Source organism: Xylaria bambusicola (assembly GCF_022495145.1).
Source record: "Xylaria bambusicola strain CBS 139988 unplaced genomic scaffold F5B22scaffold_54, whole genome shotgun sequence".
Taxonomy (NCBI): Eukaryota; Fungi; Ascomycota; class Sordariomycetes; order Xylariales; family Xylariaceae; genus Xylaria; species Xylaria bambusicola.
The window spans coordinates 128,324-149,584 of record NW_025953607.1 but is presented as its reverse complement, the minus strand read 5'-3'; the positions used below and the strand labels follow the sequence as shown (position 1 = coordinate 149,584).

The window sequence follows — 21,261 nt, the reverse complement described above, 5'->3', positions numbered from 1 at the left end:
CAGTCGGTAGAAGCCGAAGCAGAAAAAAAAAAGCAAAGCGAACCCATTTCTCAGTACTTAGTTAGATCACGCATTCTAACCAATTGAGCTATGGGAATACGGTAACGCATCTCCCACTTGACCTGGCCACCCAATTGACCTGGCCACCCCCATAGCCCATACAAATAACGTCGGTGCGCTAATCACGTGATAATTTAATAACTCTATGAATACTAATCGTATAAAATAATAAAATATACCATTAGATTCGTAATAAAAAGAGCTATTTAACGGTACCCTTTACTAACTTTTACGACTTATATTCGCGGAGTTATTAAGCAATACGCTAAAGTAAGCGCTAAATTAATCCTTGCTTAGCGCCCCTTTAGCGTATTGCTTAATATCTCGCTTAATAAATTTTGTAAAAAATAGTAAAAAATACCGCTGGATTCCCCTTTAATTAACGGATTTAACGGTGCTAAATATTAAATCGTACGATTAATATTCGTAAAGTTATTAAAGATTGAAATAATGGGGTTTTATATAGGTTATTGGGGTGGCCAGGTCAAGTGGGAGATGCGTTATCCTTAAAATCTTTACAATTGCTGACGAGTACCTCGATTTGATTTATTGATTTGCAGATTATCTGTCTGAAAAGACAGACAGACAGACACTGGCGCCATGTTTGAGAATCTGTGCACACTCCCGCTGAGCGCTGAGCTCTTCACCCAAGCTCTGCATCCTACCGAGCCTCTTCTCGGAGTCGGGCTTGCGACTGGTCACGTACAGTGTTTCCGTCTTCCCACCACAGAAAAATCGGACGAGGATGATGCAGATACGAGCATTCTCTCCGACGGGAAGGGCATGATTGACACGGCTTGGCGAACCCGGAGACACAAGGGAAGCTGTCGTTCACTAGTCTTTAACCATGATGGTTCTTGTGAGTTTGAAATTCTACTTGCCCGGTAGATGTATAGTCTGCTGAGGGGTAATGGAAGGCTAATACTGCACCTATGACAGCTCTCTACTCGGCAGGCACCGACTCTCTCATCAAGCACTTCTCTCCCGCCACCGGCCAAGTCATTTCCAAGATAGCCGTGCCAACTACGAAGTCCATCCCCGACTCTCCCACTCTTCTCTCCGCCTTATCCCCACAAACCCTCCTCCTCGCATGCGACTCCGGAGTTCTGCACCTTTTAGACTTGCGCGACGGTGCCCTGGCTGCCTCGAAGCCCCAGCAAAGCCACTTCCCCCACGACGACTTCGTCTCCAGCCTTACCCCGCTTCCTCCCTCGGCGGAAAGCACCAGCGGCTTCAGTAAGCAATGGATCTCGACTGGTGGGACCACCCTGGCAGTTACCGATCTCCGTCGCGGCGTGCTTGTGCGCAGCGAAGATCAAGAGGACGAATTACTTTGCTCCACCTTCATCGCGGGTATGGGACCTAAGAAGAACAGAGATAACGGCGTCGTGGCGGTCGGGACGGGATCCGGCGTCTTGACTTTGTGGGATAAGGGTGCTTGGGATGACCAATTCGATCGGGTTATCGTGGACTCAGCCAGAGGAGGCGGCGAGAGTCTCGACTGCATTGTCCAGATCCCCGAGGATCTCACTCGAGACAAAAAGGTGGCAGTTGGTCTGGGCGACGGAGGCTTGCGCATTGTCAACTTGACCAAGCGAGAAGTAGAAACCTCGTTACGACACGACGATCTCGAGGCTGTAGTAGCCCTTGGATTCGATTGTCAAGGCCGTATGATAAGTGGCGGCGGCCAGACAGTCAAAGTCTGGGAGGAGTCAGCAGCGTCTGGATCAAACGACGACGATAGCGACGAAGACATTGATGACGACAGTGATGATGATGATGATGATGATGATGATGATGACGACGACGACTCGGACGCATCAAGTGACGCCGGAAAGAGCAATGGTAAGCGTCAGGCGAAAAAGGGCTTGGACTCGGACGATTCAGATAGTGACGATGAGGGAAGACGAAAGAAGAAGCGGAAGAAGGGTAAAGGCGGAAAGGTCGATCTCGGCCCGCACGGTGCTCACGGAATCCTCAAATTCAAGGGCTTGGATTAAGACACGTGTATTCAAAAGGAATCATCGGATGGTGGGGGATTGGGGTTATATTTCTTCTCTCTTCATGATACCCAGCTTACCATAGTAGCTAAACAATGAAAAAAAGGAACGTAACTAGGTTATTCTATGTATACATATAAGCCGCAATTTATGATTTAGTCGTTTTGACAATTCGAACGGTTTCCCCTTGCAGACTATTATGCTTTGACATCTAGGGTGTAATGATGTGAAGAGACTCTTGTTACCTGATTACCTGGCCAGTGTCCCGTCTGAGATGAGGCTGGGTTGCTACGATCTAATCCGTTCCTGAGATGAGAATAAAAACAAGGGAGTCAAAAAACGAACACAGTCACAGATAGAAGACAAAATTACAGAAGTGACATTCACTATATTGTAAGCTTAAATTGCTTGATCTACGGCTCCTGGTGCGTGATAATATCCAGTCGAGGCTGAAGTGGATAGTTCCGTTCTTCAGCAGGAGAGGATTTGAGTACTTCGGCCCGCATCAACCGTCTCGGCGCCCTCCTCCCCGTAAACAACTCAAACTGCGCGAAGCCCTGCTCAGGTAGCAAATCCAAGCTGTCCATGACCACCCATCCGCGATGCGCCTCCGCCCGCGTCTGGAGGATGATGGGCGTGTTCAGGATCTTGTATGAGAAGTCCACTACCACGCCGCCCGTGGGACTCCCCATCCAGGCCTCGGGGAGCGTGAAGTTCGGAGGCGGGTCGTTCCCGGTCTGTTGAGCGGGGATGCAGGACACTACGATGGTGGGCTGCCGTAGGTGCGCGGGCCAGGGCTCGTCGCGGCTGCGGAGGATATGGAAATTCGTCTTGCCGTCGTCGACTTTACTGAGCAGCGGTATGTCGTTCCTGGAGAGCAGCCGTTCGAAATGAGACACGAGCTTTTGGGTGTTCTCCGGAGACCGGTTGTAGACGACGATGTTCTGCACGCCTAGTTGCAGCATCGAGTACACGGCTGCGCGAGCCATGCCGCCGGCGCCGATGACGAGGCCGGCTGTGTTCGAGCGGACGGCGTTCGCGGGAGAAAGACCCCTGCGTATACATGCCCGAATGCCGATCCAGTCGGTGTTCTCCCCGTATAGCGCGAGAACAGGGCCCGCACTCTTGCGTGTATTTGACAGGATCGCATCTTCCGGTATGCTCCCGTCGGGATTCAGCTGGCGGATTGGGATCAAGGTATTGACAGCGCCGATTGCCTTGGCATGGTTACTGAGAGAGTGGGTGAGACTGATGACTTCGACTTTGAAGGGGAGACCGACAGAAGCCCCGGCGAAGGAAGGATCATGTATCAAATCGCGAATGTCGCTCAAGGAGTTAGTAGAGTAGGGCCTGTAGACATGGCCTGTGCCGAGAGCTTGTATGGCGGTATTGTGCATGGCAGGCGAAAGACTGTGCTGGCAATTGGCACCAACCACGTATAGCTTCAACGCATCGTCAGTGGCAAAGCATGCTTGCAAGGCCAAAGTGGCTTGTCGGCAAGATATAGAAGGCACTATTATACCCGGGTATTCATGGCTTTCCTGGGGGTTACATCCAGTTACGGATTCCGGGAGGACTGATGTCAGGACTTTGTTTAAGCATGCGGAATGCCTACCCTTCGCGCCTGTGTTGTATGCTATCAGGGGAGTTTGTAATTGTCCAGTGCTGGCTACAGCGGAGCGAAACATGTTGATTTCGAAATTGTCCTCTATAGAGAAGGCTGGGCGGGTGAACTTGGCAAGATCACAAGAAAATGACTGGGCTCTGTGATAATACGACATCCACGTCGGATCAGCCCAGGACGGCGAGTGGGATGAAGACTCAAACTGGACAGAGCCGATGATCTTTGAAGTCTTTCTCCATTCTGTGATACGGCGGAGCGTTCGATCGTCCAGTCTCAAGTCTACAGTGATGTATTCCGCGCAGAGCAACAAACCGTGTTGAACGTGCTCTACGTATGCAGCTCGTTGGGTGTCGTCAATGGAATGAGCGGTCGGCCATGGTACGTGATAGATAATAGGGATAACCACGTTTCTCCTTACTGAGCCAACAGCCTTGCTTATTTGACTAAGCCGCTCCGAACTTAGTTGGCTATTGCTATGGCATGGTTCCTCATTCCTCGCGAAAACATCATCTATAACGATCTCGATAGCATCGGCACCAGTTTCGATGTCTTTCGTTTCCCATTCATCTGCTAGTAACCTCGATAAAGGCACAGACACGGCGTATGTGAATTCCCTAGTCTCTGTGGGGACCGCGGCGAGTGGAAATGCGGATTCAATGAACGGGATGGACCTTGATGGCATGATGAGGGAGAGGAACTTCAGGAAATGCCTCTCGGCTCTTTTCAAAGTGAGATAGGGAGGAGGAGTTGCTGAACCGTCTCCGCGCACCAATGGCTCTCCCGAACCATTCGACTTTGGGTATCTCTCGGAAACATTAAAGAACTCGAAGTTGGCCACAGCACGGAATGCCGAGGCCGTGTATTTCATCAACTCTCGGATTTTGGTCTCATCGGCTAGTCTGAGATATTGTTGTATAGCCTCTGGATCCCTGGCGATGTGAATGATAGGATGAGAAGCGGAGAACTTCTCAAGCGGCGCATGGAGACCAGGCTCCATCCACGAGAACACAATGATACAGTCTCGTTGGTGGCTTGCTAAAACCGTCTCTAGTACGCTGTACTGCCGCCGCCGACACTCAATTAGGCCATGTTCCTTCTTGTACGCGACTGCTGAAAGTCCTGTCGTCTCTTTGAAGGTTACATCTAGATCCACGACCCTGCGTTTCATTGCTGTCGAGGCAATGATCGCTAGAGTGGACTTCCCTGAGCCGCGTATGCCAACAAGCACGATGGATGCATCTGGCTCGAAGGAAGCCTCTAGACTGGATCTTGGGGGTGTGTTTCTCGTTGTGCTTGGCAGGCTCATCCCACGACGGCTTTCCTGAGGCGACACATCGTGTTGGCTTGGTCGTTGTAGGTAATCGAGCTCGGCGTATATTGAAGACGGCTGTCGTTCGTCATGAGTTGGGGTAGATACGTATCTCCTCTTCACCCCAGCTACAACGGTATATGCCATTTCTTCCCCCTCAAACAATTAGATTAAAAGCGCTTGTTATCGTAACCCCATAATTCTATCGCTTGTTGTGTGCAACCAGCGTCCTACGCTCCTGTTGAGACAGTATAAATGGAAACCGACGGTTGATGATCAGCAGGACCATACCTAAAGCACTACCTTTGAGACCGCAATGGTCAAATGCAGCAGATTGGTCAGATGGGATGATTAGGGTTGCTGGAGGTAGATATTTTCTATTCTCGCTAGTACAATTAGTGGGTGCAGCCTAGTTGCCAGCAGGTGGCGGAATGGCTCTTCACGTCAACTCTACGCCGCGGCTGTCACTCCGAGCTCAGACAGCAATAATTCGGTTTTAGGGAATGAGTTGTGAGGAGACTAATCAGTCTGCCGTAGGGACTCTTATCTCGATCCTGCTGGCCGACCGAGGCTTGTTCCACTAGCCACTGGGAGAGGGGTTATGCTGCTGACAAAATGGTGAAGGAGCATGCTAGTATGGCCCTAATGGCAAGAAATGACGCGAGAGGCCGAGGAATATCTCCTTAGCAGAAGGGGGATGAACAAGGACGAGGAGCAAGAGTAAAAGAAAAATACGACGTTACGCCCTAGATCTGCCGTGGATAAGTGTTTATCCAATGTATGTGGCGGCCAAGAACTCCTCCGCACCTCGGGGTTCCCCAGATTTCCCCACCGAGCACGTCTGAAGCCAATTGGCAAACTGTTGTGACACTCGACCTCCACATAGTAGCGTCGGGGAAATCTACTCTGGGACTGGGGTGAAGAGCCAGTCGAACCAGTGAGTGAGTTTTGACGAGCGCATTGCATCTGCATAGAGCGTCAGAACCTGGCCTATACATTGTATGCTTGGAAGATGAGAACGCATGTTTCGTGCCGGGTCCTGACAAGACGACGACACATGAGGCACCACAACCCGACCCGCGGGAGACATGGGTGGAAAACGTCAAAATGGTACCGAGGAGACCAGGAGTAAAAGTACCGCAGAACGGCTAGCAGCCGAGCCCGTCCCCAAGCGACAGCGCGTTTCTCGAGCATGCGATCAATGTAGAGCTGCGCGTGAGAAATGCGACGGCATTCAACCCCTTTGCTTTCCGTGTGCTTCACAGAATCGGCAATGCAGCTGGGAAGAGCCCAAGAAGAAGCGTGGGGTCCAGACCGGGTATATCAGAACTTTGGAGATGGCCCTCGGCTGGATATTCGACAAGATGCCTGAATCAGAAAAGGCGCTTCACAGCCTCCTCACACACGAAGGTGGCCAGGGGCGACTGTTGCTAGCCGGGAAGGATACCTCGACCGGGACTCGACTTCATCGTCGATGGCGCAAGAGCACCGTCCATGCAGAAATCGAGCGCGTGCTGTCGGGGGATGCAGCGTGTATTGGACCTGTGAATGGGTCAACTCCCGGTGAAGATTCCGATGAAGAAGGGCCAGAAAAGGAAACACAAGACACAAAATCCACTCCTGGGATTCTGGAACCACTCGTCCATTCGAAGATGGATGGCGAGTCAACGGAAAGGCCCCAACAGAGGCCACAATGGCGCGAAGATCTTACCACACCGAAATCTAACGAAACAAATAACTTTAAAAGTCTATCAAATGTTCCAACCCCTTCCCGGCCGCGACCTCCACCGAACACCTTTACCCTTCCTTCCAACCACTGGCGTCTTCTTGATATATACTTCTCATATACCCACATTTGGTTTCCAATACTCGAAAAGCACGCGCTTTTGAAGACAGGGTACTCTTACCCAGAAGACGGACTACATGTTACCTGCGATACTGCGGGCTCTGCCGGACATGCTGAACTCTGGGCTGCGTTGGCGCTCACATCTTATCAAGAGGCCGCTAGCAGAAGTAAAGAAAACGCCCGAGAGGCATTAGCAAATCCCGGCCACTTAAAACCCAAAGAGATTTATCGTATAGCTCGCAGTCTTATACCTCTCGAGGATGGGGATTTTGAAATTCGCCATATCAATGCGCTCCTATTACTTACTCTCGTAAACATGGCCTGCGATGATATCAATTGTGCGTGGCTGTTGATAGGAGTTGCAAGTCGAGTCGCCCTCTCCTTAAGACTGCACGAGAACTTAGCCTCAACACGACACAAACAATATACCCACACCTACATGGGATGCTTCATCTTAGATACCCTTCTTTCAGCGCGCCTAGGTCTTGTACCGCATCTCAGATCTGGTATGGCTCATATAAATCTGCCTCATCTTGATAACGATCTGGACGAATGGCAGCCTTGGATGCCTTGTCCTGATTTTGGCCCTGCGAAACGGGATCCGCGGCTATCACGAACACCATCCCATTCAATTAGCTCATTCGCCATCCTTCATAGAATTCACCTCGTTCTTTCACGTCAGCTCTGGGATGAGCACAGAAACTCCATGCAATTCGGAGACGCATTACTGCACACACTACACAATGCAGTCAGCCAATGTGGCGCACAAACAGTCTTCTCGAGCTACATTTTCACTGGCGAGTACGTGACGAATCAGCTTCCATCTGTTCACATATTGCGTATACCATATCTATACACAGCAAGCATGTGTCAAAGGTCCCCCTTCTTGCACCGCTCAGTTCTAAGTTGCACCGAGGAGTACATAAACAGCTTCGGCATATGCGGACTGTCTCCCCTGCTCCCTGTATTCATGAGACTGGTTGACCAGCAAACACAAAATGACTCTCTTACGAGGGATGAGAGATGTCGGTGGAAACAAACTAAGACAGCAATCGAAGCAGTGTGGACAAAATCATCCCGGAGTTATGAAATAGGCACTGGGGCTGAGGATGTTCACCCTGCGCATTACCCGCAACAACCAAACACGGCCTTTGGAGTTGTTCGTAGCGTAGAATCGCATCGGCCGCCTTCGTCGACTACTACTTCATACCATCCAAACGCCAATATTAATCACGGATCTACGAATTTGGGCATGCTATACCCACAAGACCCCGCCGCAAAAATGATAGGGCTTACCGCCCACCACCACCAACCATCTGACACTAAAGCGCTTCAGCTGAATGGGCACTCAAATGTTCTTGGGGAGTTTGAGAACGTAGACACACTCACGATATCCCCGTCAATACATCCTCAAGAAACTGGGCGGCCAAGCTTCGATAGTCCGGCACTTGATTACGATACTATTCTGGACGACATTGCGTCGATTGAACGTACTAGCATGCCAGAGTCGGAAACCCAATTTATGGCAAATTTGGGGCTAAGACCGGGCACTAACTTCGCTGACGTGTTCTCTCATGAATTTATGGGCTTCACTTGAGACAAGAAAAATATCAGGGCGAAATTGGTTCGATACAATGCATTGCATCGGCTTTAAGCGATCGGCGCAGTGTCAAACGTCACGCCGTGTAGGTGCTCTGTCAGAGCTCTGTAATGGCACTCTACATGGCCATTTAGAGTTGATCGAAAACATGATGAAATGATAGGCCCTACGAGGACGAGATCCAGCAAACAGCATACATACACTACACCAATCAGTCATGCGCAAGCCCGAACTACGCTATCTGGGCTTCATTTGCCAGCCACAAGGGTTTAGATTCAGCTGGCGGTGAATCTTCAGCTTGTCCGCTCTAAGCTAAACACATCCAATAGTTCCACAGTACGATTGGCAGGCCTACATGTAATTTCATAAATGGCCCGGTCGGCCTCACTTTCTCAGTTAGCATAGGTACCTATGTAATCAGTTGATGAGCGGGCGCGAACGCGTATAACAGACCGAAGAGGGATGCAGCAATGCGTTAAATATATAGAAAGAGCTGCAAACAGCACAATACCAAGTAGATCCCCGTCGCGAAATTGCATGCCGAAGCGGAAAGATTGACAGTGTTGAAGACGGCAAACCCCGGCCGGGGATGCATGGGACCGATCCCCGGCTGAACACTTTCCCCCTGGTACAATCTAGCTTGGCGAGCGGATGAACCTTACTCATGACGTCTACCCCAGCGAACGTCGCCGCTGTACAGTATCAGGAGCACCTCTGCTGCGGTTAACCGCGGCTGGGTCAGGATAGTTGAGGTGCGTGGACTGTAGAATTGGGGAAAGAATGGTACTGTATGATATCGTGGTGATGGATAGCTGCGACCCAAGCACAGAGATAGTATTCCATATATGCCTAACGTTTTCCCCCAAGACTTACGCGCGTGCTAGATTCACGGTACGGCCCGTACAAGTCATCAGGAGAGACACATAAGCTACAATCTAGATATATAGACGCAGCAAACCGGCGTTCACGGCACCAGACTTTGTTTGCCTTCATGTAGCATTGCTTCCCTGTAGACTCGTTAGACAAATCACATACTATATTACCGTATTGTTTATGGCAATCTCAGACAATCATCTGTTATAAGGACTCGTGCTCTCCTAGTCACGGCACTCCTATCGCATTAGGTGCCCTCCAGAAATCACTTGGTGGTCTCTAACACATCTTGCTCTGATCATCCTTCACACCATACGTCTTCGCAATGCCTTGCCGTTTAGCAATAACGTCGATGTCGCTTGGCCGCTGCCATGCGGGCCACTCATTCGTCCACAAGCTTGACATGGCTCGCGCGTATGGCTACCAGGGCATAGAGTTGTTCTACGAAGACCTCGTCGACATTGCAGAGCAGCTACCCGGGAACGAATCTAAGTCAAGGGAGCTCGAAGCAGCAAACATCATCCGTCGTTTGTGTCAAGAGAGGGGGATCGCAATTCTCTGTTTGCAGCCCTTCGCACACTACGAAGGTCTGGTAGACCGCCAAGAACATCTCAAGAAGCTAGAGAAGCTGGACTTCTGGTTCCAGCTAGCACGTGCCTTACGCACCGACATGATACAGATTCCATCCAGTTTCGGGCCGGCCGCGGAAATTTCAGAAGATATGAGTCTGGCTGTGGCCGATCTCCAGAAGGTCGCGGACCTAGGCTTGCAGCAGAACCCTCCAATCCGGTTCGTGTACGAGTCGCTTTGCTTCGGCACCAGGTACAACACGTGGGAGCAAAGCTGGGATATCGTACGAGGTGTTGACCGACCCAATTTCGGCCTCTGCCTAGACACATTTAACATCGCGGGCCGCATCTACGCGGACCCAGCTTCGCCTACTGGTCGGACGCCGAATTGTGACGAAGCGGTTCGCAAGTGTCTTGCTGGCCTTCTCACCATAGACCTCAGGAAGGTCTTTTATGTCCAGGTCGTTGATGCTGCGCGGCTCGCCAGTCCCTTGGTGGAAGGCCACGAGTTTTACGACCCTGAACAGACACCCCGCATGAGCTGGTCTAGGAATTGTCGGTTGTTCTACGGTGAAAAGGACCGCGGCGCATATCTGCCTGTGGCTGAGATCTCTCGGGCGATATTCCAAGGCCTCGGGTTTGAGGGCTGGGTCAGTCTAGAACTATTCAATCGAAGAATGGCTGATACAGATCCCGTGGTGCCACAAGAGCTGGCTAGTCGAGGTGCTGCCTCGTGGGCGAAGCTTGTGAGGGACATGAAGTTGAGGGTCGAGGAGACCGCCAGCGACAGAGGAAGGATGACGGCGTCACTATGATGCGCTTGTACATTTTTGTTTCGTTCTTTTCCTTCATCTCTTTTTTTCCTCTGGCAAGCTAGCAGTGCCTGGCGTTCTCTAGGCGCATTGGGATTAGGCGCCAATGATTGTACTTGTACTTCTCATTAGAATTCAATACTTATGAATACATTATCCGTCATCTCAAAGGAGTAGAGAATGCGTCTGCCAAGTCCTGCCCCTCGTTTCGCTCTGGCTATCTACCATAATGTAACTACGTTTCCTTACACAAAAACGACAGTCCTTTCAAACAAACGAGATACAAGAATACTAGGTACAGGCAAAAACTGGGAGGCTGGTTTGTACGATGGCGATTAAGCTGGGCATCAGTATGGCTTGACATGCTGTGTCACACGAACTAGTCATATCTGGGCGGTGGATAATTGTGAGATGTGAGAGATCGGGCTGCGACAGGATTCAAGTTACGCACATGATGATTTATGATGATGCAACGATCATTTCTCCACATGAGAGAATCGACACAAGGAATATGATACAATGTAGAAGATAAAAGAATTTTCAATCCCTATTCAATGTAGATAAAGACAAGTCGAGCTTATCAGATCATACCATATTATTATTAACCTATTTTTCCTTTAGACAAAATGATATATCAACAAATCCAGTTTAGACCTTCTCACGCTGTTCAATGGTAGCATTCAACTTAGCGTCGTGACCAAGATCGGCACCATCAATGTTGTGTCTCCACTCCTGTTCTTCCTCACGCAAAGCGTCCATAATCTTGCTATGGGCTCGCCAGACGGGCTTGGTCTCGAAGAGCCGATCCATAGCCTCAAGAGGCACACCCTTAGTCTCAGGCACAAGGAAAAACACGAAGATTATGGAAAGAATCATGAGGGAGGCGAAGAAGAAGTAAACACCATATCCTAGCGCAGTGAAGAGCTGGGGCGTGAATCGTGAGATCAAAAAGTTGTAAAGCCAATTACTGGCAGCTGCGGATGCCTGGCCCAACGATCTGGCATATATGTCAGTACGAGACTCTGATGACCTAGTATGTAATGACTAACCTTGTATTCACGTCGAACATCTCTGAGTTGAGTACCCACGGAGTTCCATTCCAGGAAGGCGTGTAGAAGGCTGTCCACAGGTAGAAGAAGAAAATGGCAGCGATACCGGCGGGGGGAGGGGTACTCGTCATATTGTCCTCTGGTTTAGCGATCTTGATATAGGCACCGATGATCCACATGCAAATAGAGCCACCTGCAGCACCGATGATCAAGAGGTTTCGTCGTCCCAGGTGGTCTATTAGCCACAGCAGCCAGATAATTGTGAGAACGGTCTTGACGACACCAAAGAGACCAGTTGTGAGGAAACCTGTGTTGGTTCCGGTGATGCCCAAGCTCTTGAAGACCGTTGGCGAGTAGTAGTTGATGGCGTTAATGCCGGAGCCGTTCTGCCAGAGAAACAACACTGCGGATCTCATATTAGAAAATATCCTATCAAAATCCAGGGAAACTTCATGAACATACTACTGCCAAGGAAGAAGCGCCACTGAACCTTGGGCTTCTTGAGGGCGATGAAGGGCTTCCAGAATCCAGCACCGACTTCGCGTCGGTATCTCTCTACTTCCTCATCAATGGAGCCAATCTCCTCGATGATGTAGATCTCATCGGTGGGGAGGTTGCGGATCCAGCAGAGGTTGTTAATGCCCTTGTCTCGGTGGCCATTAGCAATGAGCCATCTAGGCGACTCTTTGATCCAGATAGCACCGAGGAAAAGAAGACCACCCGGTATCAATTGCACAGCAAACGGAATCAACCACTGCATGTGACTAGGAGGGATGTGTAAGTTGATACCATAGTTGATCCAGAAACCAACCAGACCACCAGCCTGCCAGCCCAATTCGTAAAGACCGACGAGACGTCCTCGAATGGCAGGGGGTGAGAGTTCAGAGATATAAATGGGCACGATCATGGAGCAAGCACCAACACCGATACCAGCGAGGACACGACCACCGTAGATGAGTCCCAGACCTCTCTGGCCATTGGCTCCCAGCATCAGACCAGCCCCCAAGATAAAAACAGCAGAAGCGACAAACAGCGACTTGCGACGACCGAGATAATGCGTAGAGACATAGGCGAAGAAAGAACCGAAGAAAGCACCGGCTTGGTAAAGAGAGACGATGTTGGCTGAGATCAAATTCTTCTCCTCGGATTCGAGCTCATCGAATCGGAACTCCTCGATGAAGCCCGGCAAGGCCAGAGTTGTGCCGATGAAGGCAGAGTCGTAACCAATCATGCATGACGCGAACGATGCGACAGCAGCACTACAGTAGACTCTCCAGTTATAGACGGCCTTGGGCGTCGGCCGATCTTCCTTTAGAGTGAGAAGCCCCATGATGTCTATTGGTGAACAAGGCACCCCGTCAAGGTCAGGCCGAGCTCCGTTAACAATTTGCGGCCTTGATGATTAAAGAAAGTTGACAAGGGGAAATGGAGGCAATTGAAGCAATGCGTTGGGATCGTCAACTCTTATATCCAGCAAAGGATCCGGGGACCCCAAACTTCATGCGACCCAACGATGAACGATGTCGGGGGATGAAATCCGGGGTAGCTTGCCTGGTTGTCCCAGCTTCCCAGCTACCCTTGCCAAATGGAATTCCTGTTATTGGATTACCAGCATTAGTTGCGTTGCCCAATATCCGTCTACATCTTGTACGACCAGGATATGATTCCAACGTGGTTGAACATACTTCCCGGCGCCGGCCCAACGGGGCTGCAGAGTTTGCTAGGGATACATACTTACACCAGTGCCTAGTGTGCTTGAACGTGTGGGGATGAAGACTAGGTCCGCCCTTCGTGAGCAAGAGTGTCATCTTTAGAATTACCATTCATTAGCCGTCCGAGACGGCGAGTCGCCAAGTCAGACCACTAGCATTAGCTGGAGGCGAAACAACGTCCTTGAACCAACAACTATAATTCCACCTACTTAAGAGTACCGACCCACGTGCGCTCCATAGTATTTTAGATGGAATATCCCAGCTAGGGCAAGGAAGGCAATTAGACTGACTCACTACCTACGTTGGATGGCTCGGCCTGGGTGGGTGTGCTAGGAATGCCGTTGTAGTCGGCAGCGGGTGAGGAGTATGGATAAACACTTAAGCGGGAGACTGGGCCAGAAACTTGGGTCCACAACCGGGATTAGCTCATAGGGCATACCTCTTCCCATACCCTGATTCCGGGTCCTGCTAACCTAGACTTGTGCATGGAGGCTGAATATTTCCAGTGTTGCTCGGTAATTGCCTCGCTTCTCGCTGGATACTGCCCCAGTCACTTACTTTCTTTTTCGCCGGGGAAGAGCCTTCTGTCCTCGGCTGGGAGAGATCATACCCGGAGCTTTGGAGCTGTGATGTCCTGGTTTCTCCAATGGGCCCTCCTCGCATGCGGGGGAAGATCCATCTGAACCAAGTAAACAGGCTTCGGATTCCGTCGGTACCGGCACTTGCTATATCTTTTCAGAGACTGAGATCTGTTATCTGCGGTCAAGGTGAGAGAACGAAAAGGGAAACCAACACTTAAGGGAGGACTTGACCCGTTCTAGAAGCTGTTGTATCTTTTTGTATTGAGCCATTCGTTCACGTGTTAGACACCAGCCTTAAATTGCTTGGCAATTCTCAACTACGCTCTGTAACGATGAGTACTACAACCGTTGTCGACACGGTCGTCAGCACAGACCGGCAGCCGGAGACGCGGACTGTCGAGCGTCATGGCTATCTCTTTGGTCAGAAGATAGCAGCATCCATGTCGCCGCAGTTTCACCAGACGATATTCAACGACCTTGGTTGGGCGTGGGAGCAGTTCCGTCTTGATTCCGCTGATATCCCAAGTTTCTTGAAATTGCTTCAAGATCCCAACTGCTTCGGTATGCAGCCTCATCCGCTCGGTAGCACAACGTTCACTGACGCAAAACCTAGGCTCGTCCGTCACAATGCCTAACAAGGTGGCTATAATGGATTACCTAGATGAAATGACAGAAGAGTGCCGTGAAGTGGGCGCCTGCAACACAATTTACTTCCGTCCCTCGGAAGACGTTGGCGGCCGCAAGAAGCTCTATGGCACCAACACGGATGTCGTGGGTGTGCGCGAGTCGTTCTACCAGAACATTAGCAACCCCGATGCCGTATTTCATGACAAGCCCGCGATGGTGATTGGAGGCGGTGGCGCAGCGCGCAGTGCCGTCTACGCCTTGTGGAAGTGGATGCGCGCAACACGCATCTACCTCGTGAATCGCGATCAGAGCGAGGTTGACGCCGTGATCCGCGAGTGCAAAGCCAAAGGATACGGCGACTCACTTGTGCAAGTGGCCACTGTCGAACAAGCCGAGGCCCTTGAGACCCCTGGCGCTATCGTCGCCTGCGTGCCAGACTTCCCGCCCAAGACCCCTGAGGAGAAGATCGCGCGCGCTGTGATTGAGACCTTCCTGAGTAAGGAGAGAAAGGGCGCCATCCTCGAGATGTGCTACAACCCCACTCCTTACACTGAACTTGGTGCCATCGCCGAGCGCAACGGCTGGCAGGTTATACTAGGCACTGAGGCCATGATATGGCAAGGCTTCGAGCAGGTAAGTTTGTGTGCTTGATCATAAACCCCAGCTGACGCAGCTAACTGTCTCACAAACAGTCTAAACTCTGGACGAACCTAGAGCTGAAAGATTTGCCTGTGGCTAAATGTAAAGAAGCGATCGCTGTCAGGCTTTCGACATCTTCAAGATTATAATAATTACTTATCGCGTCGATTTATCTGGGATGGTGCATTGAGCGGGCGTTATATCATTTACTTCGAGTGCATACAGCCCACTAGTTTAGACCATCCAATCTGTGTTTAGATTCTTTCTGGTCTATTTATCTGTGTATAGCCGTTCTAAGAAGAAACGTATCATGATCTAACCTAAGCACCCGGTCTACTGTAATCCAACTCTCTGACTCGTTTCCACACTTCATGAACGACTCGCTCTTGCGTTTGTCGTCCAGTTTCGGTGTCTGATGGTCCTGCTGGCCTAAACAGCTCTGTGTTAGCACCTCGTCCCAAACCAAATAAGTCTTGGAGTTTTCGACGTACCTGATGGCGAGATAAAGTCTGCTGCCTAACCGCACATCTGTAATTTCCGCCGTTTGGTGATCTTGTGGTGGGTTTGCGGTCGTGACAAGGCCGCCAGCCTCCTGCAGGATCGCGATACCAGCCGAGACATCCCATTCCCAACAGCCGCCTTCCCACCAGATATCAAACGCGCCCATAGCCACGTATGCAAGATCAAGCGTGGCGCTCCCAAGACTTCTTATTCCATGCACCATACCGCCCTTTCCGTCTCGCCCGCCGGCTTCGGCAGCCATGTTGATGAAACTCTCGACTTTTCGATGCATGTTCCCGTCAGGTGTATCTCTCCTGTCCTTTCCCCACTCGCACGAGAAGATGCAGCCACCGGGCGCGCGTGCTGGCATGGGTGGAATCGGGTTCCTTATTAGTGGTAGTTGCTGCGTTTCGTTGAGCCACGCCCCTCTCCCCTTGCAAGCCGTGAACAACTGGTTCAGAAAGGGCGCGTATATCACCCCCACAACGGCCTTCCCGTTCACGATGAAAGCAATAGAGACGCAGAACATTGGGAAGAGATGTGTGTAGTTGACCGTGCCGTCAAGAGGGTCGACGCACCATGTAGGCTCATTGCCAATCAGATAGTCGCGCGACGCCCCTTTCGAGTAAGTCTCCTCTCCTATGAACCTGTAGTCTTGTCAGCACGGCTTATCACGATCACGCCCAAAATGACAGACTTGTGTGTAGGATATTTCTTCTCAATGGAGATCTTGACGAAAGCCTCGACATCTTCATCACATAGTTAGTGGACTAAACACTTGTAAAATCAAAGATGCATGTCATACCCTCATCGGCTTTAGTCACGATATCAACGGCATTATCCTTCTCAGAAAACAGCTGCTCCCCGCTGCCCTTATCTCCCCACCGTGCCTTCGCGAAGCTCATAAGTAGATTTCCTGCATCTTTACCAAGTTGTACGGCAAAGTCATATATTTCGCCTAGCTCCTGCTCCGATATCTCGCTCATTTCCTTTTCAGGTCTTTGGAAGGGACTCAGGTGAGTATTGAGGGTCTAAGTCAAGACTTGGCTGAAACCGAAGTGTATGGAATGATTTTCTATTGATAAAGTCTTTATTATTGCTCAAAGAACAGGTAGAAGGCTCGAAATGTGTATATATGAATGGAATTTCCTACTATGGCTAAGGGTTTAGCAGCATTAGAGATAAGTAGTAGGTGGTAGAGAGAGGATCTATTTCCGCTCTTGGTTCCGTCTGCGATCGCCGAGTATAGCCCGCGAGAAACCGAAGGGGCCCCCATTGCGGTTCCACTACTACGTACATCTCCTACTAAGTACCTAGGTAGGTTTCTTGCATTTGTAGTCCACGGTGGTTGAGATCTAGCGTACTGGTATGGTATTTAATAGCTCTTCTGGAGTAGGCTCACACGACTGACCTTCAAGATATGTGAGAATTGCTTTAGAGTGATTATCACATGTCGATGTTAAGCATTATCATTTCACGAGGAGGATTTGGTCGATCTAGATAGTGTAAGTAGCTTGTAATTAATAACTAGCTCTATAGAAACCGAGTTAAGCCAAGACTAGAACGCAATGACTCATTGGCTACATTCACACCGTCTAACTTCCTTCACTTTGAGATGTTACGCGAGCTGAGCCTTGCGGACTTCAAATAAGGGACCTCCAATATGATGGCATGAAGCCGTTCGGACTGGATACGCTTGAACAGATTATCGACAGCATACTGGGTTTAAATGCGAGTTGGTCGATAATACTACCGATATGTATTTCGGAGAACTCATAATTTCAGGTGATAGGGGGAAAAGGCACCGGAATTTGGCGTACTTCTTCGAATTGAATTGGTATATTATTCAACTACTTAGTTTATAGCGATCGGCTCAAAAGCCAGAGATCCATCCATAGCTTCTCCATGCATGACACCGTGCACATATGCCTCGCCGTTGAGCGTCCACGCACCACTTTGCTTGCTCATCCTGCTCTGCAGATGATTCAACGTCTCCTCCAGTTTCTTATATTCCTTTTCGTTCTTCTGTGATAGTGGCTGGGGTTTCTTGCGAAGATTTTCCATTTCTTCTGTTGCCTTTTTCACCTGCTCTTTCGCATTTACAGGTGCGGGCTCAAATACATACGGCACATAGCCGCTCTCCACTAACATCACTACTTCTCCCTTTTTGATCCAGAAGCCTCCGAGGCCAAGGCGCCCTTCTTTTGTAAGAAATAAAGCCCTCCAGCCATTGACTTTCAGCCCGACGTCCACAAAGTTCCGGTAGTCGCTGGATCGCTCCTGGCCAGGCTTCGCATCGAATGAGGACCAGGGCTTATCTGGGTATAAAGACTTCAGCTTAGCCCACGCTTCGTCCAACCTGGTTGCTAGTGTCTTTGCTTCTCCCTCGCTGGGTTCACCCCTGTGGACGTCAAGCTTCTGAGCAAGGTAACCCTCTACGCCGCTCGGCTGCGGTTTTGGTTTGCTCAGCCTATCCAACTTGCGGCGAAACATCGCGACCTCCGTATCCAAATATTCGGTCAGTGCAACGACAGGATTGCCGTTTAACATGGAATCTACAACAAGAGTCCGAGCCAATGCATCGAATCCACTCTCTTTTGAAGGACCGTATTCCGTTGGGATCTTCGCCGCGAATTCCAAAAAAGCGATCATATCGTCCCCCGTATCAATAAGATTGAAAGCGAAGATCATCTTCCGTTGGAACACGTGCTCTACTGTTCCCAGACGAGCAGCTTGTAGGTAGAGAGTCCGCCCATCAGGAGAAATCTTAGGTGAAGCGAGGGACGTTACGCAAGCCCCAAAATCTGTCCCCTTCTGATACACGAACGGTTCAATAAAGCCTGCAATAGACCCCCCTGGTTCGGGCATCCAAGTCGGCAGATTTGGATCATTGCCTAGTGCTCCGAGAGAAAGGAGAAATGCAGATTGGGACTGCGTGAGAAGACATGCGGCCAAGTTAAGGAATACTTCAAATCTGTCTGCTTCAGCCGTTGCATGTAGGCGGGGCCATAACCTTGGCCCGGATTGTGACGATGGGATCGCATCTTCGAGCTGTATGCTCTGGTCTATAGTCAGTGATGATTCTCGTACGAGAGCAAAGCTCGCGTTAGTGAAGTCTCGGGTGTCCGTGGCTGATCGCCCGCGAGTCATCTGGAGCCATTCTTCCAGAGACCATTTCATGCCTTGTTGGAAGAGCTCGCGAGATTCAAATAGAGGCGGAACAAATTTGATGTGCAATCCCCAAATGGGACGAAATACTATGTGTCTAGTGTCAGCGTCGAGAATATAATGAGGAGTATGCAAGTAGGTGTAGTCGATGCAGTGATGTCACGCAAAGGCTAGCAAAGAAAGGCTTACAGTTCGCAAGTCCGAGTTCGCTCGAATTCTTTTCATCGCCACTCTTCCTCCCCTCAAGCAGATCTTTGAAGGACTGGATCAGGCCAACGATGGTTTCCGGCCGGATGTGATGCTCTCCAAATTGAATGTGCATACGTCTGGCGAGACAGAATTCTTGCAACACCCACAACCTTCCAAACCAGCGACGAGATAGTAGATACGCAGCACCAAGGAAAGCGTGCGGCTCGGAATCGTCGCCTATCATTTTTATCCTCCCTGCCTTCTCGTCCTCTCCTTCCATGGGCCCGATGTTGCCTTGCGCTGCCTCAAAGCGAGCGACTCCTCGGGAGAGCACTTGCGGGCACTTCCCTAGCCAAATGGCGACTGATTCGGCTTGACGGTATATATCGCTCACTGCCAGATGTCAGTATGGATGGTGGCATCATTTTTCTTGGTAGAAAGACATACTCATCCGAAGCTGCTTTGTCTTCTCGGCGTTATCATTCTGATTCATGCAAACTGCGTCGACCCAATAATAGCCCGGCGCTGTTCGTCTAAACTGCAGAAGTGCATCGTGCAAGTTCGGCTGTATAAGGAATCTCTTGCCGTCGCACAACATCACCCGCTTGCTCTTGCTATCGCCGTCAGCATCACCGTCCTTGTCCTCAGATTTGGGCAGCTTGATTCCCATATGCCGTAGCCCATCGCCTGCTATGGATCCGGCAATGCCAGCGGCGAATTTTGTCCACGAACCATCTCTCTCCCATGAGTACGACAATGCGATATATTTTGGTCTGTCCTGCAGATCTACTACATGTAGCTTGCATTGAATCAGGTCTCCCGGATTGGAAGCACTGACTTCTAAGAGCCGTATACTTGTGTCTGTAGGCAACGCTGTGTAAGAATACGATGCGCTGCTCTCGAGAGGCTACGAAAATTAACATTTAGCTCTACCAAAAGCGGCCTTTTCGAATTAAACTGCTTACATTGTATTGCGTCAGGAGCTCCTTTGGCGTTCGAACGAGAGTACCATCTTCCCATGCTCTCCTCGTAGCAGTCCCAGCTAGATTTAGAAGCCCTACTGCATAGCTCCCCTTAGTCTTCTTCTTAGGAGTGGCCTTCTTGTCTGCTGATTCAGTGCTGGATGACATGATCCTATCTTAATGAGGTTGATTTCTCTGACGAGCTCATTTATCGTACACATCCTTTCAAGAACCATATTGAAGACCTTTGCGCACTCGCCTATGATGTCAGCTGACAGCGAAAATAGCAGCACCAAACCAAACGAAACCCTGCGATCATCATGTTCCACATGCTAGCTTCATACCCCTCACTATTTCTCCTCTTGAGATTTTCTTTTCTCTTCTTCGCATTGCCGTGTACTGACAAAATGGCTGCCCATCCTGAGAAGCAAAGAAGGTTACAACAAGACTACAATACCAGCGATCAACGACGGCGGCACCCGCCCGCCATCACCTGTGCCTCTTACCGGCCCAGGGCTCCATATGCCAGGGACCAGACTGGCTAGGGTTCGGTCGAGCGCGACGCGTTGATTTCCTTCCTATTCGGAGAACAGAGCTCCCCAGGCCCCATGTCCAAGCCTCCTCTTATCGGAGCAAGCTGACAAGGCCTTATTACAGCACATTATCCATGGAGACATGGTGACAGCTCTTGGTGTTCCTGTTTCAGACAGCATTATCTATCTACTATGTATCTAGTGCGGCATACAGTGGGATGACCTCCCCCACAAAATCTTCCCCTACGCTAGGTAGAAAACTATTTTTCCTTATCTCTAGCCATCCAGAGCTGCCAGCGACGACCTCTAGCACCTTTGATGGTGCTTGTTCTACTCGTGATATCGACCTACTAGTGTAGGTAGTCGAAGAGGCAGGCCCCATTATGGAAGGGGGAACTCGGACTGAAATAAATCTTTTGAACAGGTTACCCTAGTCTTTGGCTTATCACGGTTATTACTACCGCTAGGTAAATGGTCTGATGATAATAATCATACCGTATCGTAATAACACTTGTCGTTTACTTACTTAGGATTCTTGTCGCGGGAGGCAATTGTCGGAAGCCATGGTGAACAACCAATATGCACTCTGAGTAACGAGCGTCAATTG

The 21,261-nt window shown here is 50.1% G+C and overlaps 8 protein-coding genes across 8 annotated transcripts; 4 read left to right on the top strand and 4 right to left on the bottom strand.

Annotated features, from left to right (window-relative positions):
* Window positions 1-510: 510 nt before the first annotated feature.
* On the top strand, window positions 511-2,252 carry F5B22DRAFT_622838 (WD repeat domain-containing protein jip5). The gene is made up of 2 exons (XM_047975999.1): window positions 511-919; window positions 1,000-2,252. Exons 1-2 carry the CDS (start codon window positions 661-663, stop codon window positions 2,058-2,060), a joined length of 1,320 nt encoding a protein of 439 aa, XP_047826918.1. The 5' UTR covers window positions 511-660; the 3' UTR covers window positions 2,061-2,252.
* Window positions 2,253-2,428: 176 nt separating this feature from the next.
* F5B22DRAFT_622836 (type I 3-dehydroquinase-domain-containing protein) lies at window positions 2,429-5,742 on the bottom strand. The gene has a single exon (XM_047975998.1). The coding sequence runs from the start codon at window positions 5,138-5,140 to the stop codon at window positions 2,474-2,476; it is 2,667 nt and encodes an 888-aa protein (XP_047826917.1). The 5' UTR covers window positions 5,141-5,742; the 3' UTR covers window positions 2,429-2,473.
* Window positions 5,743-5,862: 120 nt separating this feature from the next.
* On the top strand, window positions 5,863-8,646 carry F5B22DRAFT_439647 (fungal-specific transcription factor domain-containing protein). The gene has a single exon (XM_047971845.1). It carries the CDS (start codon window positions 6,082-6,084, stop codon window positions 8,434-8,436), a length of 2,355 nt encoding a protein of 784 aa, XP_047826916.1. The 5' UTR covers window positions 5,863-6,081; the 3' UTR covers window positions 8,437-8,646.
* A 725-nt stretch (window positions 8,647-9,371) lies between these two features.
* F5B22DRAFT_439649 (xylose isomerase-like protein) lies at window positions 9,372-10,853 on the top strand. Its single transcript, XM_047971846.1, has one exon. It carries the CDS (start codon window positions 9,638-9,640, stop codon window positions 10,694-10,696), a length of 1,059 nt encoding a protein of 352 aa, XP_047826915.1. The 5' UTR covers window positions 9,372-9,637; the 3' UTR covers window positions 10,697-10,853.
* A 412-nt stretch (window positions 10,854-11,265) lies between these two features.
* On the bottom strand, window positions 11,266-13,299 carry F5B22DRAFT_439583 (general substrate transporter). Its single transcript, XM_047971843.1, has 3 exons — window positions 12,205-13,299; window positions 11,743-12,145; window positions 11,266-11,690 (listed from the first exon to the last, which is right to left on the bottom strand). The coding sequence occupies exons 1-3, from the start codon at window positions 13,070-13,072 to the stop codon at window positions 11,342-11,344; spliced, it is 1,620 nt and encodes a 539-aa protein (XP_047826914.1). The 5' UTR covers window positions 13,073-13,299; the 3' UTR covers window positions 11,266-11,341.
* A 953-nt stretch (window positions 13,300-14,252) lies between these two features.
* F5B22DRAFT_439594 (quinate dehydrogenase) lies at window positions 14,253-15,513 on the top strand. Its single transcript, XM_047971844.1, has 3 exons — window positions 14,253-14,596; window positions 14,649-15,295; window positions 15,355-15,513. The coding sequence occupies exons 1-3, from the start codon at window positions 14,368-14,370 to the stop codon at window positions 15,448-15,450; spliced, it is 972 nt and encodes a 323-aa protein (XP_047826913.1). The 5' UTR covers window positions 14,253-14,367; the 3' UTR covers window positions 15,451-15,513.
* Window positions 15,468-16,998, bottom strand: F5B22DRAFT_439578 (inositol monophosphatase). The gene is made up of 4 exons (XM_047971842.1): window positions 16,608-16,998; window positions 16,500-16,551; window positions 15,793-16,449; window positions 15,468-15,730 (listed from the first exon to the last, which is right to left on the bottom strand). Exons 1-4 carry the CDS (start codon window positions 16,786-16,788, stop codon window positions 15,622-15,624), a joined length of 999 nt encoding a protein of 332 aa, XP_047826912.1. The 5' UTR covers window positions 16,789-16,998; the 3' UTR covers window positions 15,468-15,621.
* Window positions 16,999-17,405: 407 nt separating this feature from the next.
* Window positions 17,406-20,566, bottom strand: F5B22DRAFT_439505 (heterokaryon incompatibility protein-domain-containing protein). Its single transcript, XM_047971840.1, has 4 exons — window positions 20,125-20,566; window positions 19,607-20,066; window positions 19,160-19,552; window positions 17,406-19,059 (listed from the first exon to the last, which is right to left on the bottom strand). The coding sequence occupies exons 1-4, from the start codon at window positions 20,287-20,289 to the stop codon at window positions 17,657-17,659; spliced, it is 2,421 nt and encodes an 806-aa protein (XP_047826911.1). The 5' UTR covers window positions 20,290-20,566; the 3' UTR covers window positions 17,406-17,656.
* Between the last annotated feature and the right edge of the window lie 695 nt (window positions 20,567-21,261).